Source organism: Ursus maritimus, unplaced genomic scaffold (assembly GCF_017311325.1).
Source record: "Ursus maritimus isolate PB19 unplaced genomic scaffold, ASM1731132v1 scaffold_24, whole genome shotgun sequence".
NCBI classification, from domain to species: Eukaryota; Metazoa; Chordata; class Mammalia; order Carnivora; family Ursidae; genus Ursus; species Ursus maritimus.
The window spans coordinates 32,792,726-32,812,792 of record NW_024424897.1 but is presented as its reverse complement, the minus strand read 5'-3'; the positions used below and the strand labels follow the sequence as shown (position 1 = coordinate 32,812,792).

At 36.0% G+C, this 20,067-nt stretch overlaps 1 protein-coding gene across 1 annotated transcript in view; it reads right to left on the bottom strand.

Moving 5' to 3' along the window:
- The window catches only part of DHX40 (DEAH-box helicase 40), a 46,823-nt gene extending 26,856 nt beyond the window's left edge, over window positions 1-19,967 (bottom strand). Inside the window, exons 1-10 of the mRNA XM_008695479.2 lie at window positions 19,791-19,967; window positions 18,775-18,942; window positions 17,573-17,718; window positions 15,557-15,676; window positions 15,130-15,357; window positions 14,842-14,908; window positions 13,751-13,882; window positions 3,616-3,715; window positions 1,493-1,579; window positions 1,169-1,351 (exon numbers count right to left, since the gene is read on the bottom strand). Of these exons, the coding sequence (XP_008693701.2) occupies window positions 1,169-1,351; window positions 1,493-1,579; window positions 3,616-3,715; window positions 13,751-13,882; window positions 14,842-14,908; window positions 15,130-15,357; window positions 15,557-15,676; window positions 17,573-17,718; window positions 18,775-18,942; window positions 19,791-19,902 (1,343 nt within the window). The 5' untranslated portion in view covers window positions 19,903-19,967. The remainder of the gene's footprint in view (window positions 1-1,168; window positions 1,352-1,492; window positions 1,580-3,615; window positions 3,716-13,750; window positions 13,883-14,841; window positions 14,909-15,129; window positions 15,358-15,556; window positions 15,677-17,572; window positions 17,719-18,774; window positions 18,943-19,790) is intronic.
- Between the last annotated feature and the right edge of the window lie 100 nt (window positions 19,968-20,067).

The following is a 20,067-nucleotide window of genomic DNA, read 5'->3' as shown; positions in this document are numbered from 1 at the left end:
TAAATAAAATCGTAAAGAGAGAGAGAGAGGAGAAATCTTTTTTTTTTTTTTTTTTGTCTCTAGCATTCTGGGGACCTTTAGTACATTCTAAGTCTTGAAACTTAAGATGGAAAAATAACTCAGTGCAGATGATGTTAAGTAATTATTATTCCTACTTTACTAATATATATTCTTAATTATATGCCACTCTTCATATTATTCCTATTTTCTAATACATATTTATTCTTGATTATATGTTGCTTTGTAATTACATATTATTCACAAAAATCATATCACGAATATTATTTTAAAATCTGGGTTCATCTGAAAGCTTTCTGCTTAGCCATTTAGATTTCTTTAAATGATTCTTTTTTCTCATTGGTATCATTCATGATTATAGCTAGAATTTCATATATTATATGCTTTCCTCTTTCAAAGATTTATATTCTCATTTAGAAAATCTCTTCTTTTAAACTATCCAAAAAATATTATTAATTGGCTTTCCAAGAGTATACAATACATATTTAGATATACCTAGTAATTATTTCCCTTCTTATGAATTTAAAGAATGCACGGTCACCTCCTCCCTAGGTTCCTGACACTTTCACATTTGCAGACAATTTAGACTAAAATTAAGACCAAGAACAGTATTTTCCTTCATTACTTCCTATACCATGTGTAATATGAAATTTCAAGCCCCTACAACAATATTCTATCCTATGCCAATTAATTATATAGTTACATTTGAGTAACTTAACAGCTGTCCCATTCTTTCTCTCATGTGTCTGAATCTTGTTTTCCTAATATAAATTAGGTTTAGTGAAGGCAAAATGATACCACAGAGTATTACTGTATCTCTCACAGTACTTTCTACAGTGCTGGTCATACAAAAGATGCTACCAGAAAACCACTTTCTGATTGGAATAAGGGTCATCATACACCTTTCATTACAGATAAACAGTGGTCACTAAATGATCCAAATAAACATCAGCATGAAGCACCCCATTAGGCCAAGGTTAAAATAGGTGCAAGGAATCAAACCACGGGAACACTGCAAAGAAGCCTTTTATTTGGGTTTAGCTAAACCTCAAAATGAGGGGGATGTAGGAGTCAAATACCTCAAAAGAATTCTGAGGAATAATCTGGCTCCATCCTAACAAATTTTTCTTTTTTCAAATTGTCTACATACCTTATAACATCGTGTATGGCAAGGCACTTTAAGGTCAGAACTACAGATGTCAAACTAGTTCTCTTAATCTCAGGAATCACATGGTCAGGCATACACTGGTTCCAAAAATCTTTACTATAGATCCGAAAGCATTTTCCTGAGGAAGTCCTGCCAGCTCGGCCACTTCGCTGTAATGCCTCACTCCTTTAGAAGAAAAAAAAAAAAACCAGAAGTCCGCAAAATGTACTGTAAGTTTCCTAAGTAGTTAACATCATACCCCCAAACCAGTTAAAAATGACCTAACAAACTGTTCTTTGAACAAAAAAGCTTGACATAGAGACTTACTTTGAAATTGGAACCACCTCCAGGATGTCCAACCCTAATCTGGGATTGTGATTTAACTGCTTCACAAAGCCACCATCTACCACATATCTAAGAAAAATGAAAATCAGTTAAGTTTCTAGAAAATAAGACTTGTTGATTTTTAGCCACTTTGGATTCTCCTTTTCTACCAAACTAACAACTACATGATGACTTTTACATCAAACGTGAAACTTGGAAGTCAAGAAACTAGAACCCCTGTACATCACTAATAGAAATGTAAAATGATTAAGCCAATGTGCAAAATGGTTTGAAGGTTCCTTCAAATGTTAAAGACAGAATTATCACATGACCCAGAAATTGCATTTTTAAGTGTATACCCAAAAGAACTGAAACAAGTGCTCAGCCGATACTTGTAGACATATTTTTACAGAAGCACTATTCGTAAGAGCCAAAAGGTAGAAATAACCTAAATGTACATTAACCATTAAGGGATAAATGGATAAACAAATTATGGTATATACATATAATAGAATATTATTCAGTCATACAAATGAATGAAGTGCTGATACATGCTACAATGTGGATGAACCTTGAAAGCACAATGAGTGAGAGAAGCCGGACACAAAAGGTCACACATTGTTTGGCCATTTATATGAAATATCCAGAATAGGATCTCCATAAAAACAAAAAATAGGCTGGTGGTTACCAAAGGCTGGGATGGAAGGGGGCATGGGGAGTAACTGCTTAAAGGGTACAGGATTTTATTCTGGGGTATTAAAAATGTTTTAGAAGTAGATAGAGGTAATGTTAGTGTTTGTACAACACTGTAAATGTACTAAATACTAATTATTCACTTTTAAATGTTAATTTTATATTATGTGAATTTCTCCTCTAAAAAACAAACTCGAAAGTCACCTTTAGACCACTCTAATAGGTTTAGAATCTAATTCCAGGTAGCCTTTAATAACACCATTTAAATCAACAAAACAGAGAACAAGTCAGGTAAAAAACTAAGTTAGGAATAGTAGTAAGTCTACCATTCACTAAGGGAACATTCCAAAACACAATATTTAATGACTTTTGCCTTTGCTGGAAACAGAAAATTACAGAGGTTAACTTACTCCAAAGAAGTGAAAGCCCTTAGTGAAATAATTATTTTTAAAGTAAAGGAGAAAAGCAAAGGAAATTAAACTTCCTCTTAGATCTGGGTGATCATTTTACCCAAAAGAAAGATATAGGATCTTTGAGATTCAGGTCCAGCCTTCCTGTGACAGACAGACAGACTTCTAGCTAAGGACATAAAATATACTGGATAAAAGATAAATATCCAAAAGGGCTGTGGTTCAATAGACTAAAAGAACTTCACATTAACCATCAGTCCAGACTTAAAATTTCCCAGTGTTTCTTCACTAAATTTACTCAAAAATTGATGGCATCATCAATTACATTAAAAAATAAGAGATTCACATCATAGTTTATTTCACAAAAGGGTGAAAAGTAAGAAACAGTACCTTCAGCTAAACACTTGGACATAAAACACTTGGACATAAAACTCCACCAAGTGGAGGTACCAGATGAGAAGGGAATATCATATCAAGTATACGCTGATAATGAGTACAGAAAAACAGCTTTGGCTTTCTTTCTTTTTTTTTTTTTTTTAAAGATTTTTTCTTTATTTATTTGACAGAGATAGAGACAGCCAGCGAGAGAGGGAACACAAGCAGGGGGAGTGGGAGAGGAAGAAGCAGGCTCATAGCGGAAGAGCCTGATGTAGGGCTCGATCCCAGATCGCCGGGATCACGTCCTGAGCCAAAAGCAGACGCTTAACCGCTGTGCCACCCAGGCGCCCCAGCTTTGGCTTTCTATTCAATGAATAATGAATAATAAAACCCATGAAGCATTACAAATAATCTTAAATTTGGGAGGAGAAAGCCACAAATTGCCAAATACAAGTAGTTAAAAAGTATGATCAGGAATACTATGTGTACCTCCTCCTACTCCATTTCCTAATCATGGCAAACAATAATTATAAAAAATAGTAGGGGATTACAAATAGGTGGGAAGGAAATTAGTGGAGGGCACAGAGGAGCAAACTCAAAGCTAAGTGGCTTCCTTGGCTTTAAAAGAAACTTTAAAAGTTGTACCTGATTCCATCTATTGTCAAAGATGTTGCAGAAATATTGGTAGATATGACACATTTTCTAATTCCAGGTGGAGGTGGCAAGAATATTCTCCTCTGTTGATCTAAAATACATGTAAAGAGAAAATGTTAATTTACAACATGCATTTGTCAAACTCCACTTTTGAAAAACTTACTTCTTTTCATTAAAAGTTATGTTTCCTTTACCTCTTTAATTATCTTGAATTCAAAATAGCAAAATTTATCTTTGCCTCACCTTTTACTGCTAACATTACTAGATCCATTAAATCACAGATTATTATTGCTAAAATAAACCCTATAGGAGAGTCCTTTATGTAGGTCATAGCTCCCTTTGAGAATATTTTAAAATTGTGGTCCTTTTCTCCATTAAAAGGCACATACACACACACACACACACACACACACATTTCAAAAAATTCAGGGTGTTCAGGGACTCACTGAAGCCCATCCATGGACTACACATTATGGACCTCTCTCTACCTTAAAGATTAATTAGCTAAGTGGTTTGCACTTTTTGGGGTGTCTTTCTGATGGTTACCTCTCTAAGCAAGTAACACCACACCCATTTCCCCTACCCACACATTCTGAAGAGTGAACCCCAGCAACAATGCTTGTACTATAGTACCTTGCTTCTCCAGCCATAGTTCATGGAACCAAAGATAAACATCTCCCCCAAACTGGGGCAATCTGATTCTCCTAGAATTTGGAATAAGGTCCAAGAAATGCTCTATTTGATTAGACTAGTCTCTTGCAAAGAAGAAAAATGAACTTGTGAACCATAAGGAAGTGGTTAATGTACATGAAGGGAAGTCCAAAAAGAAAATAATGAATTAGCTATGAAAGTTGACAAGAGTATTTCTGGGATCCTGGCTCTTCCCAGGCCTTGAGGGGACCGGGTGTAAGCTAAGTAGTAAGACAGATTTGGCCAGACTTGCTCTCCTGCCAGGTTAAGCACAAAATAAGACAAGAGAGTCAAGAATGTTTGCAAGGAAATGATTACAGTATGGGTGAAAGAAGGTTTAAGTGAAGGTTGATAAAGGACAAGTGTCAATGTATTCTGAAAATTGTTGAAATACAAACAGTAGAGTATTTGGCAAAAACAGGAAGTAATCATCAGAAAGATGTTTAAAACTGAGATCAGAAATGATGGTAATGACAATATCTAGGATGGAAGCTTCTGAATGGGTGGCTTAAGTGGGATGAAGGAAAAGATCACTTATAGAGTGCGTAAGTGCATAGAGATCAAGAACTTCAAAGCAAGGGATTTGTTTGGGTGGATCACTCTACTTCAATAATCTCCAAAAATTAGGAGTGATCATTCCAGTGAGTATGTAAGTCAATCTACTGGGGGTATGAAAAGAAACTATTAGCATTTTTATTTATATGTTGCATAACATCTTTTTAAACTGTTACATATATTTACTATTGTACATTATACATTAGAACAGTAAGTACATATATACCTTAAGAAGAAAAAAAAAATTAAATGCCTGGCTGTATTTGTTTTCCACAAGATATGCCCATATTTGTTCAGAAAATTCATCTTTTCTACTTGAGCAATCTCAAATTGTTTTCTTTTTAATAGCCAAGAAAATCTTAACAAAACCTGTTTTGAAATAATAAAGTACAAAACCTATTCTCAAACAAAATCTTTCAAAGATCCATGTATTCCCAGTATACATAACAAACCAAAGTTGAACCACTGTAAGGGAGAAAAGGAGTGGCACAGATGAGCACAGTTTCAAAATCATGGAACTAGGCCAACCATCTCATTTTATAGATAACTAGATTTTATAGAGAAAACTAAATGCCAGAGAGGTCAGGTGACTTGCTAAGATTTGCAGATAGACAAATTTGAAACAAGTTGAGTAATGTGCCTATTCTTCCACATTATTCAGAAATTAATTTCACAAGTGAAAAAGTGCTAGAAAGGCAGCTATGGAAAAGTTTTGAGGTAAATACAAAAATAATTCCAAAAAGACCTATTTCTCTTGGATTTATAGTTAACTTTGGTTAAGAATTATTTTTTAGGTATTGGACTTAGGTAGTTCATTTCTTCCTGATGGTTCAAAGGAGTTTTAACACTACTTTGTAGTTCAAATTATGTTTATACATTATTTATGATCTACTTGTTCTACTACAGTGTAGCTCCATGAAACAAGGATTTTCTTTTATTCAAGACATATCCCCATGACCCAGAACAATGTCTGGACCACAGAAAATGCTCAACAACAGGAATCCATCAAAATTCTAGAGGAGAACATAGGCAACAACCTCTACGACATCGGCCAAAGCAACCTTTTTCATGACACATCCCCAAAGGCAAGAGAAACAAAAGATAAAATGAATTTATGGGACTTCATCAAGATTAAAAGTTTCTGCACATCCAAGGAAACAGTCAGAAAAACTAAGAGGCAGCCCATGGAATGGGAGAAGATATTTGCAAATGACACTACAGATAAAGGACTGGTATCCAAGATCTACAAAGAACTTCTCAAACTCAATACACGAGAAACAAATAAATCAAAAAATGGGCAGAAGATATGAACAGACACTTTTCCAATGAAGACATACAAATGGCTAACAGACACATGAAAAAATGTTCAAAATCATTAGCCATCAAGGAAATTCAAATCAAAACCACAATGAGATACCACCTTACGCCAGTTAGAATGGCAAAAATAGACAAGGCAAGAAACAACAATTGTTGGAGAGGATGTGGAGAAAGGGGATCCCTCCTACATTGTTGGTGGGAATGCAAGTTGGTACAGCCACTCTAGAAAACAGTGTGGAGGTCCCTTAAAAAGTTAAAAATTGAGCTACCCTATGATCCAGCCATTGCACTACTGGGTGTTTACCCCAAAGATACAGACGTAGTGAAGAGAAGGGCCATATGCACCCCAATGTTCATAGCAGCAATGTCCACAATAGCTAAATTGTGGAAGGAGCCAAGATGCCCTTCAACAGATGACTGGATTAAGAAGTTGTGGTCCATATATACGATGGAATATTACTCAGCTATCAGAAAGAACGAGTTCTCAACATTTGCTACAACATGGACAGCACTGGAGGAGATAATGCTAAGTGAAATAAGTCAAGCAGAGAAAGACAACTATCATATGATTTCTCTCATCTATGGAACATAAGAACTAGGATGATCGGTAGGGGAAGAAAGGGATAAAGAAAGGGGGGGGTAATCAGAAGGGGGAATGAAACATGAGAGACTATGGACTATGAGAAACAAACTGAGGACTTCAGAGGGGAGGGGGGTGGGGGAATGGGATAGACTGGTGATGGGTAGTAAGGAGGGCACGTATTGCATGGTGCACTGGGTGTTATACACAACTAATGAATCATCGAGCCTTACATCGGAAACCGGGGATGTACTGTATGGTGACTAACATAATATAATAAAAAATCATTAAAAAAAAAAAAAAAAGAAAATGCTCAACAGAGTTCAATGAATTGATAAATAAAAAACGCATTATATAAATAAGTTAACATCCTTTCTACCGCACTACCCTAAAAATTTACATAAATTAAAAATGTCCTTTCTGAACGTATTTATCTATAATCAAGTCTTTTTCAACCAACCCATTTCTAAAAATACCTAATTTTTTAAGTGTTCAGTTTAAGCAAAATTTCAGTTTCATTTACCATTTTGTTCACTATAATCAATTAAAAAGTCTTGAAACTGCTATTTTGACAAGACTCATGTTTATTTCATTTCCATTTCACCCATATACTTTAATACCATATTCCCCAAGTATAAACACATACCAGTTTATTTATTTATTTTTTTAGTAATCTCTAAACCCAATGTGAGGCTCAAACTCACAACCCTGAGATCAAGAGTCACGTGCTCTTCTGACCCAGCCAGCTAGGCACTCTAACACATACCAGTTTTATGTTTGTTTATAAAGGTTTGGAAAAAAAAAAAAGTTAAATACATCCTAAAGCACATTTTCACTATCCAGGAAGGCAAGGGGAAATGGAATACTTTCACCAAGATGTAGTATGGTCCTAGGATGTTACTGATGGCGAGGGCGAGGGGTTGGTAAAGAGGCAAAGAAGACGTCCAAAGTCTAGCAAGAAACAAGGATACTGGGAGACCACTCAACACTCATAATGAAGTAACGCTCCTAGATTAATGCATATGACACATTGTATGTTAAGGCCAATGAAAATTCCTCATAGAATATCTTGTCCCAAAGTCCCCCAAAAAGATTCCAAAGCAGAACTTTTTCTGAGAAAGAGGGAGAGATAAAGAGAAGAAAAGGAATATAACTTAAAGTAATAAACAGAAACTGTCAATCAAAGGGGGGGAAAGATGACAGTTCTGGAGGAAAAGAAAGAAGTACAACACTGCTTGGCTCAAACTGTACCCCTCTGCCCCCAAGAAGTTATTTTTGGGTGAGTCAAAAGTATCTTGAGAATTCTCAGTAACACACCTGAAAATCAAATTCCTGACAAAGGCTTGAATAATCAGTAAATGCAACTGAAAAAGTAACTAGAAGGAAGCTAAAAAAATATGGAAGACAGGCAATCCAACATAAGAATAATTGGTATCCCTGAAGTACAGAAACCAATAAATACATAAAAATTATATTCAAAGATATAACACAAAAGAGCTTCCCTGAAATAAGAACTGAATTTGCAGATCAAAAGAACACATCGGAAAAGTTCATCTTGTTTGTGGTGTCATTACACAGGTATGTACATTTGTCAAAATTCACTAACTATACACTTAAAACAAGCATAGTTTATTGTATGTAAATTATACCCCGATAAAGTTGATTTTTTAAAAAAGCACATCAAATTCCAGGAAATTTTAATATAAAATACTCAACACCAAAAAATATCCTAATTAAAACCACTGAACTGGGGCGCCTGGGTGGCACAGCGGTTAAGCGCCTGCCTTCGGCTCAGGGCGTGATCCCAGCGTTATGGGATCGAGCCCCACATCAGGCTCCTCTGCTGGGAGCCTGCTCTTCCTCTCCCACTCCCCCTGCTTGTGTTCCCCCTCTCACTGGCTGTCTCTATCTCTGTCAAATAAATAAATAAAATCTTTAAAAAAAAAAAAAAAAAACCACTGAACTTTAAAAATCAAGAGAAATTTTTTAAAAAAGAGAAATTTTCAGGCAGACAGAAAAAGCAAATCACTTACAAAAAAGGGCCTCAAACTTCTCCTCAGCAACATTCAGTGCCAGAAGACAAGTGGACAACATCCACCAAGTTCTAAGGAAAAGAAAGTGTGACCCAAGAACTTAAAACCCAGCCACGATATAGTTCAAGTATAAAGGCAAAAGCAAGACATTCTCAAACATGGAAGAGTAATACCAAAAAAGAACACTCAAGAGCCCTTCTATAAAAGAAAAAAAAGTTAACAAAATCCAGGAAATTGAAAATTAACCAAAAGTAACCTAAGAATGGAAAAACCATGGTAAAAGGATTGATGATAAACATCTAAACAATGTAAAAATAACTAACAAAAAATCAGAAGAGAAAGATACAGAAGAGTCAAAGTACTTAATTAACTTTCAAATCAAAGAATCAGCAGATAAGATCTCCAATCACACATGGTCTAAAAAGAAGAGATTAACTTCAACTTCTTAAAATTTTTCTTCTTTTTAGACTTGAAAGCAACCTTTTATATCAAATTCTCATGTGGTAAAGAAAGTTACTTGACGTTTAACAATTCCTTTAAGTAAATTCACATAAAATTAAATACTTTTTTAAAAAGCAACTAATCGTATAATCTCACTTTTAAAAAGTATTTCTATCAACCCACCTATTTACTTCCTTATCCTTCCATATGTACATACACACACACACACACACACACACACACAGATCTGGTTATTTTTGTATGGAGGAACTTGGGGTGATTACTTTTACTTTTGTAACTTTGGACACTGCTTGAATTCTTTATAATGAAACTATGTATTTTCTTTAATTGAGTGATTTTCTTAAAGGAAAACTGGAGCAAAATTGCGGAGACACTAAGACTGTGTTAATTCTGCACAGTGGGAAATGGATTGTTTCTGTACTTTTCGACACTTTAAAAATTTCTACAAAGGGCTAAAGAGAAAAACATTAAAGAACATATATAACAAAATGCCATTTTTTGTCAGAAAAAGCTAAATAATAAAAATATATTTAAATATATAAAAAATAGTAGAACAATATACCTCAGAATATTAATAGTGATTATCATTTAACCATGTTGGTGAGATCTAAGTTTAATTATCTTTCTTACTTTTCTGATTTTATTTTACAACTACATACTCTACAACTATGTACTCTTTACAACTATGTATGCTTTATAAGATAACAGAAAAATTTTCCCATTTGGACAGAGTAAAAGTTTTTATGTGAAGCTCACTAGCCTTATTCCCCCCTCATCTTTAATCTTAACATTTAAGGAAATTATCACCAACAAAGCCAAATTCTAGGTACTTGCCAAAGTGAGATAATGTCTTTATTTTGCAGGAAGAAAACAGAAATAAAACTACTTTTGGATTAACGCAATAATCTAAATATGCAGTATTCCTCTTTTAAAATAATAAGGTAAAGCTCCTTTCCTTTTCTTCATGTATTCTGAAAACACATGTACTATTTTTTCACCCCCAACTGAATAGATAACCAGTTATAAAATGCAGGTTTACCATGTGACCTGCATGGTAATGCGCATTTTTCTAGGAAAAGAAACCACGGCTTTCATTATCTTTTAAAAAGAATCTCAGACTCCACCCTCTAAAAAGGCTAAGAAGCACTGAATTTAGATGATTACTTTTAGTGCTAAAAGAGTCAAATTCCATGCAAATATTTGTTGCTTAGGAAGTAACAGGTATATTTCAGTACACCTGAAGACTTGCAAAATCTTGAACAAAAGAGGGAAGTCAGAAGAGCAAAAAGGTTTGAGGGAAACAAGAATAAGGCTCTAGACACAGCTAGCGTTTTGATACAAGACATAACAGAATGTCTAGCAGAAAGTGAAAAATCTGGAACTCGGTTTAACAAACATCTAATCAGGACTTTTTCAACACATGATACTCAAGTAGTTCACAATTTCAGAAGGAGATGAGACATCCATACACGAGGTAGAATGTGTTAAGTGCCACAAGAGGTGCAGCAAAGCACAATGAGGTTTAAATGAAGAAGAGATCAACACCAGTTGTGAGGTGGGAAACCAGGGAAGGTTTTTATAGAGGTGGTTGCACTCGTGAAACGGAACAGCAGGATTTCAGCCAGTAAGAGGAGAGAATAAAAGGGAAAGGAGGAGTTCAAGTTAAGGAAATATCAGATGTTGTCACAAAAAAAGATGTGGAAAGAAATGGAATAAAAAAATACTGCCTACACTTTGAGCTTGTGGAAAGGGTGGGGGTTAGAAGTTCAGCCCAGGGAGTGGGATCATATAATCTTGGCAGTAGAAGGGATACCATAGCACCTCTTCGCAATTGACAGTTGAGAATTTTTTATGTCAATTACGGAGATGTCTTTTTTTTTTTTTTAAGATTTTATTTATTTATTTGACAGAGAGAGAGACAGCCAGCGAGAGAGGGAACACAAGCAGGGGGAGTGGGAGAGGAAGAAGCAGGCTCCCAGGAGAGCAGGGAGCCCGATGCGGGGCTTGATCCCAAGACCCTGGGGTCACTTAACAACTGAGCCACCCAGGCACCCCATCAATTGTGATATCTTAAGATGTCCCTTTAAAACAGTCAGCCACCCTCATGGCTAGCCCAGAAATAAAAGCAAATACAACATATCCACCCCATAATCTTCACTTATTCACTAAACCTAGGTCTGAGTCATTTTTGAACCCTCTTCACAAGCAGGAAACCCTTCTTCCCTCTCCTCACTCCCAAGTGCGAGTTTTATGTTCCTAAGACATAATAGGAAATAAAGAAAATAACATTATAATAGTGTTTCTCCCCATCACCTGAAGTAGCAATAATAAAGAAAATAAGTGCTGTACTGTATTAGCCAGACTTAAAAAAAAAGCCTAATATCCGAGGAACTTGCTACTCCCAACTTCACCTCACCCGTTACTCAGTATCTCATCAACTCTATTTGAATACCTCTTTGCATTGTTAGAAATTGCTCCCATAAATATGATTATGCTCATAATGGATTACCAGTAGCTCACCTCTATGGAGCCCTCGGAACCAGAAGGGAAACTAAAATAAACAAACGAAACCCTTCAGTAATGGCTCTATTGACAGCGAGCTCTACATTTTTACCATTCATATATATATGCCAACACAGAAAATCTCATACACTGGGAATTAAGGCTGAAAGCAGGCTGAAATCACACTGGAAGGACAATGAATGCCAAGTTATTAAGTTAGCATTTTAATTCAACTGGTAATAGGGCATGGCTGAGATACCCAACAGGAAACTGATACAATCAGAGCTGTGCTTTTGAAAGATGATGCTTACCACTGCAGGTAGGATGGTAAATTACATCAGGGAAAACAGGTTACAGGTTATGTTAACAACTCGGGAAAGCAAATTGAGGATCCCAACTTTAATGATGACAATGAAAAACGAAAGAGAATGAATGATCTGGACAAGACAAAAAAAAAAAAAAAAAGCCGTAGAAGTTGTCACTTATTTGGACTGAATGATCTAGGATGATATGATGCACAGACTAAAAAGCCCTGTGAGGAGACCCAGGAGTTCTAGAGTGCAGGAGTGAGATTTAACTAGAGACAGTCAACCTCTTCAAAACAGGTAATTCTAAGAAAACAGCAAGCTACGGATAAAACCTTACAAAACAGTCACATTTTGAGAGGGACAAAGGCTGGGAAGGGTGGGAGGGCAGCACACTTAGAGAAAAAGTGGTCAGGAGAATAAGGTAATTAAATATTATCCCAGATGACAGCATTTTAAGGAGACTTATTGTTATCACAAAATCAAAATACAAACTAATGAAAAAAAAGCCATGAGATTTGAGAAACAGGAGGTCATTCGCAACCTTTAATAGTATAAAAACTGGATTTCAGGCCATTAAACAAGAAGCAATAGCAGACTCAGCATGCCATTTTCAATGTGACAGTAACAAAGGAAAGAATGAAATTATTTATATAGAAAAATACATTTATACTGTTAATGGTTAATACCAAAGCAACCATATGAGTTTTTAATTACCTCAGCAGTTAGCAAAGTAAATTATTAAGGAGCCAGCGGATCAAATCTCCAGAAAACAATGAGAACCTTAAATATCTAATAATGACCCTAAGAATTCCCTTAAAGATACAAAAACCTAAAAATAGATTTCCACATGGAGGGCAAGGGCCTAATATCATCACAAAAGAGATTTCTAAAATAGCACGTGGTCTATGGTTATTTACCAAAACACACATTCCTAAACTTTTTTTGTTAATATAAGATTAAGAACCACTACTCAAAAAAAAACCCAAAAATATAAATAAAGCATAAAAACATTCAAATGCTTTTTACATTACATTAAATGCTAATCACAGTCAAACTCTAAATAACTTCCCTTTAGTTTTACCTATCAAATTCCAAAATAAAGTAGTTTTACCAAACAAATTCTAAACCTAATTCAACAATATTTATTATGAATAAATATCAGAATAAGAGTTTGCATTTGCTCTTTGAAATCACAAAAGAACAGCATCATTCTTGAAAAGTAGACTGTGTGTTACTTCAAAAGAAAACAATCCACTGTGTCTAGTCTCAGATGTACCTGGATGTATATGATTTCTAGAAATTCTCTGGCAATGCTAAATTAGGTCTGACTTATGGTACTACTATCAAGAAATTATAGTCCTAATTTCAAAAAATTACTAACAATATTTTTTTTCTGCTGAGAGAGGACACAGCCCACTCTTAAACAATATCGGGTGGGGGGGCAAGGCTCTTGAAAAAGTGAATATGAAAAGACTTTGAGAAAAAAATCACTGCTCTCAAGGAATGCTGGTTCCCTTAGAGTTCTATTTCATGATCTGGGTGTTGGTTACCAAAATGAGTTGTTCGTAAAATTAACTGACCTAAACACTTAGGATCTGTACACTACTCTGTACATATGTGATTATTCAATAAATTTTTTTTAAAAATTAGTCAAACTTTCTATTCCAGTGAGGAATTACCTGTTGTCATAGATCCATAACATGGCAATATTAACAAACCATCCAGAGTTGTATCTTGAACATCATAATCATAATCAACAGACTCTGCCATCTGAAAAAGTAACTCACAACTTTTTTCAATTTCAAACTGACCTGAAATGAGGGAGGGAAAATAACGTCAGCAACTGAACAGCAAAATTAAGAATGGGGGGGGGGAAGCCTTCCAGATTAAAATTATTTTTGCATAATAGCTATTTTAAATCTCATTTGCTCTAAAGAAGATGAACACACAAATTGTACCAAATCTCAACAATAGCATTAAAAATAGAACACCAGTTTCCAAGGAATTTAAACCTCTACAGGAATAAAAATGTTTATAATCTCCAAGCCTTTCATCTTGTTAACACAGTATTTGAGGAAGACTCGGTAAAGTTAATCATTAATATAGAAGAATATAGTCTGGGAGATACTGCATTTAGGTGTATTTCAAAATACGTAAGTAACCTGAAAAAGGCAGAGACCATTACAATGTCTCACTTCTGACTTCAGTACAAGGCAGAGTAGGAGGTGAGCGATGAAATGACTCATTTCTGTTAGTAGGATGCTGCTAATTGAAGAATCACACTAGTTTAGGATTTAATTAATCTATTTTTGACTTCCAAAAAAGGCTTGTCTATGAGACATGAATTCAACACCTTATGCACTGCTATCACACAGTACCATCCCACCACTCAAAGAAGAAATAAACTGGTAGGATGTCTTTTGAAATAATGGAATTAAGCATTCAGATCCAGGACTGTTTAGTGTGGTAACAGCTCTGTATAAGACAGACTAATAAAAATATTAATACTTTACCATTTAATATCTTTTTATTAAAAGGTCAGTGTGTTTTACATATGTTTACTAATAAGACTGGCAGTTTTTATGGGCGTATAGAATTATCTTATATGTCTTATATAAGATAGAATTTTTAAAACTATTGAGATAATCACACAAAGCTAAGGCAACATGAGTTAAAGCCCAGATTTCCCAACAAAAGTAACACTCTATTGTGGTGCCACATTCCGCTCTTACAAATAGCGAAATTTTTAAACCTGATACTGAATGCTTACCAGTCAGAAAAACCAGGATGTCTCCAGCCATTTCATTCAAATGGATATCCATGGTCACTTTCACAATCTAAAGTAAGAAACACAAGCATAATATACTGATGGAAATATAGTCCCCCACTCCCAACCACCTCCCCTTATTCCACAGAAAAATTAAATTTGGTTCTCAGAAGTCCTAGGACCTATGAGGGCTGCCATTAAAATAAAAGGGAACAAACGAATTACTGAACTACACAATCAGCTAGAATCATAACTATAAAAAAAGACAAAAAAAAGGATGCCAAGTAATACCGCTTGAATATATGCAGTATTTTCTCGGTCTCGTGGGCCAATCAAATTGCAGAATTTTTCTCTGACTGGATAAAGCCTTCCAGGTATATCAAATATTGGACAATTTCCAAAGAATGCAGAGAGCTTAGCTAATTCCATTGTTGCTGACATCACCACGACCTTCAAATGTTCCTTTCTATTAGGAGACTTCTCCTGAAATAACTTCTTCAATAAACCAAATAAGATGTCCTGAAAAAAAAAAAAAGTAAATTTCTAATAAGTCACCAGTACACCTACCAACCAACTTATTTTAAATATTTTGCGTTCCTAACCAAAGAATTCCTATTTCAATAGGTTAAAATGTAAGTAAGACCAGGCAATTCTCTACATGGTAAAAGCTACCCCAAATAAGTAAACTAATAAATAAACAGCATATTAAAATACTCACTGTAGTTAGAGTTCTCTCATGGGCTTCATCTAAAATAATGACACTGAACTTGGTAAGATTTGGATCTCCCAGAATATGCTTCAGTAAACATCCATCAGTCATATATTTGATTGCGGTTTCCTAATGTTCAAACAGCAGAGTATATCAACTTATATATATAGTGTTATAGAAATTCACCCCTGTTTCGCAGACTAAATTCCCCCCCAAATGCGCAAACATTAAGTGATCCACCTAATGACTAAATAAAAAAGTACATAAATTAATCTAATAACAAGGATGGCAAATTGTAAAAGCTGTGATCTATACAGGGACAGAGATAAGGAATTAAGGTGGATGTTCTGGGATAAAGCAACAAAAGGGGCCAATAAGGAGATATAAAGTAGTCTGGGGAAAGTGGTAAGATAATACAATGGCTTCCCATGAGCAAGTTGTGGGAAACAACAATGAAATGGGATCCACCTCCCTGTCTCAGCCACTGTTTTAGAGGACTCAGGAGAAAAGGCAGAGGAAATAGGTGCACAATTTCCTCTCACTACCTTCTTCCCTATTTGCTTATTTTAAAAACTGTCTGTCAGGGATGTATGGGTGGCTCAGTCGGTTAAGCATCTGCCTCCAGCTCAGGTCATGACCCCAGGGTCCTGGGATCAAGTCCTACATTGGGCTCCTTGCTCAGCTGGGAGCCTGCTTCTCCCTCTGCCTGCTGTTCCCCCTGTTTGTGTGTTCACTCTTTCTCTGGCAAATAAATAATAAATAAAGTCTTTAAAAAAAAAAACAAAAACTGTCAACTAGCATTAAAACAAGGTGAGAATAAGGTCCAAAAGCTAGAAGTTAACAACAGTATACACATAAAATCCAAGGGAAGAAAAAAGAAAGAAAACTCCCCAGCAGTAACCATTAGGAATGCAAAGATAGTATTTTGGGGAGTCACTGTGTGCCATGTGCCATACTGATGGCCATTCCTATTAGGGACCATATTTAATTAGGGATTGTTTTGTACTTGGTACAGGATTAAAAAATCCTGAAGGAATGTAAATTATGACATTAACTATTTTTTTAAGATTTTATTTATTTATTTGTCAGAGAGAGAGAGTGAGCAAGCACAAGCAGGGGAAGCAGCAGAAAGAGGGAGAAGCAGGCTCCCTTCCAAGCAAGGAGCCCAATGTGGGACTCAATCCCAGGACTGAGGGATCACGACCTGAGCTGAAGGCAGACGCTTAACCAATTGAACCACCCAGGCATCCCTAGAACCATTAACTATTAAAAAGAAAACAATTTTAAACTTGTTGGTGCCATGAATACAGATAATACTCAATAAATACTTGCTTACTGACTTTGCTAAGTTGTCCATTTCCAGTGACTTCAGGAATACAAATATACAATATGGATGAACCTTGAAAACGTTATGCTAAATGAAACAATCCAGACACAAAGGACCAAATATTGTATGATTCAACTTATATGAGGTACTTGGAAAAGGCAAATTTGTAAAGACGGAAAGTAGAATAGAAGTTACCAGAGGCTGGAGGGAGGAGAGAATGGGGGAGTTAATGTTTAGTAGATAAGAGTTTCTGTTTGAGAGAATGAAAACATTCTGAAAATAAGAGTGTTGATGGATACACAACATGGTAAATGTATCTCATGCCAATGAAATGTAACACCTAAAAATGGTTAAAATGGTACATTTTACATTATATATATTTTAGTACAACAAAAAATTGTTTTAAAGAATACAAATGTAAGTTACAGGTCCAGGATTCTTACAGCTAAAAAATATAAGAGAATCCTTAAAAAAATAAACATAGCTGTCATTTATAAACTAATTGAGAAGGGAGAAAAGAGTAAAATTACTAGACACTTCAGAGCTAAATCATTTAACAATGGACAACAAAAATTAATTCTAACCTGGGGCTTTGTTTCTTTAAAATATAAATGCAAATTTGAAGTTCTAATCTTTCATAACCTTCTCCAATCTTTCTGTAAGTTTACAGGACTTAAGCTGCAATAAAACTTTTGTACCTTAGAGCTGCAATCATCGAAACGAACTTGGTACCCTACTTTGGATCCCAAAGTGCATTTCATTTCTTCAGCAACCCTCTGAGCAACTGATATAGCAGCTACCTTTCGTGGTTGAGTCACACCAATCATACCATGTTGTGAAAACCCTATCAGAACCAGAGGTAAAAAACACAAAATTGTTAACAATTGCTTCCAATTAGAGTGAAATTGTTTCGGACCAATCAACACAAACTGTTCCAAGTGTTTCCAAAAGAAAACTCTGCAAATTAACAACATACTGTTTTACAAATGCACCATGGCAATTTAAGTAGTAGTAAAAAATTAGAATACATATTTTCCATTCAAAATATACGTATTTTAATTAGGTTTTCCCCCCAATTTCAGTCTGAAGATTTACTTTAAAGAGTAAGCCAAAGATGTTTAATTCTTAGGAATCCATAAAATTTCACAGACTTCCTAAAGATTTACTTTTGTCACAAAAGTTTAAATATACCGCTTTTCACAGATTCATTTTCTACCATTTTAGTATCTCTGAAAGATAGATGTGTCTTACAGTTGATGGTATTTTTTTCTTTAGTATGTATGTAGTATGTATTTTTTCTATAGTATGTAAAATAGCGGTATGTCTTAATAAATGGCACATTAGATTTGTTGCATTAGAATAAGTTAATACCAGCTAAGAAATTTTTATTTTTTATATGAGTATCATCCAATATAATTTCACTCCATACCAACCTTATGATATTAAGTTTTACCATACTGAAGGAAAAGACACTTTAAGGGTAATTTGTTAGCTGGCTTGGGTTATGAAGTCAGGGAATAAATATTTACCTGATAATACTCTGGGAAAAGAACCAAGAAATACTAATGTCAGCAATAGATATCACTATATTCCTGTAAATTATTTCAATACCCAATGGTTAACAGTCTACTGCAAATTACCTCATTCTATAGCAGAGAATCAATACCAACCTATAATTGAGATTATTATGGTAATTAAAAATGGAAAAATCATCATCTGAATTAATGCCTGAATATGAAATAAGACCATAAAAAAGCAGGGAAGATGTAGGGAGGATGTGCCAAGAGAAGAACTGGGACTGCAGAACAAATGGTGGGTATTTGTGCAATACAGAAGTCCTATTAGCTTATAAGAGAATATATTTTTAAATACTCCCAATATCATCCCCGAATAAAATTACCTGCTTCATAAAGATATTTTGGGAGTTGAGTTGTTTTACCACTTCCTGTATTTCCAGTAACAATAAGGAATGAATTCTCCCTCACAGCTTGAATAAGCTTTTTTCTTTGTTTTTGAATAGGAAAAGTTGGAGTAGTTCCTCCCTCCTGTGATGTGCATCCTTTCTCTTCTGTAATAACAGAAAAACAATTGTGCAATTAAAAGGACTGTAAAGATATCTTTGACTCAATTTCCCAGAACTGAATAAAGACAATAGAATTTTAGGGCGGGAAGGGATCGATCCATGACTTCTCAGGTAAATCATCTATGTCCGATTTGTATGCGAGGGTTTACAAGCCTAGAACAACTTTTTAGTAAAATCTAACAACATGAGGATTTGCTAATGCATGACTCAGAGTACTTGACAAACTAAGCCTGGCACAAGGCATGTATTTGCAAGCATACCTATACAGAAGCGCAAAACCCAATTTTATTAAATAACAGACCAAAAGCTAGAACACAGCAGGAAACTCTCAGCTGAATTAAAAAAAAAAAAAAAAAAAAAAAAGCCACCTGTGTTTGTTCTGATTCATGGTTCAAGTTAGGTCCCTGTTCAGAGTGACTGATATCCCAGAAGGCCAAGTGGTGGGTAACCATGGAAACTGGCTCCTGGAAACTGGCTCCCTTCATACCATACCCAAAGGCAGGCTGGCGGCCCGACGAGGTGGGGGGGGGGGGGGGGGGATGGATGGATAGAGAACAAAGGCTTTATAAGCCTCTTTAAGAGGAGAACGGGTCTAGGCGTTGGGGTTCACTTTTTTGTCCCCCAGCAAGGTTTTCACCCAACTTGGATCTGGGACCGCCCCCCTCTAGACCAAAGTGCTCATTGGACGCAAAGTTCGCCTCTGGCTTGGAGGGCGAGGAGAACGCTGCGGTCTCCTCTCCACTTTTCTCTGCCCGCCAAAGGCGCACTTTTATCCCCCCAAAACCCCCATGCCGAAACTCCCGCTGGCCTCCGCAACGTCCCGCGGACCGCACCTCTATCAGCGATGGAAACAGCCGAAGGCCGCTCTTCCTGAAGGTCTATTGACCGCTCACCCTCCTCCTGCCGCCTTGGCGCCCTGCCCGCGACGGCGGGAAACCGGGACATAGACCTGGCCCGGAGCGGAGGTGAGCACGTCCACCGATCTGGGGAGATGGGAGGGGAAAGACGAAGACGCGCCCTGATGACGTCGAGGTGTTTACTTCCGCGCGTGCGACTTGGAACGAGGGGAGGGGGAACTGTTAGGTGACGTGGCGCGCGGCCGCCGGAAAG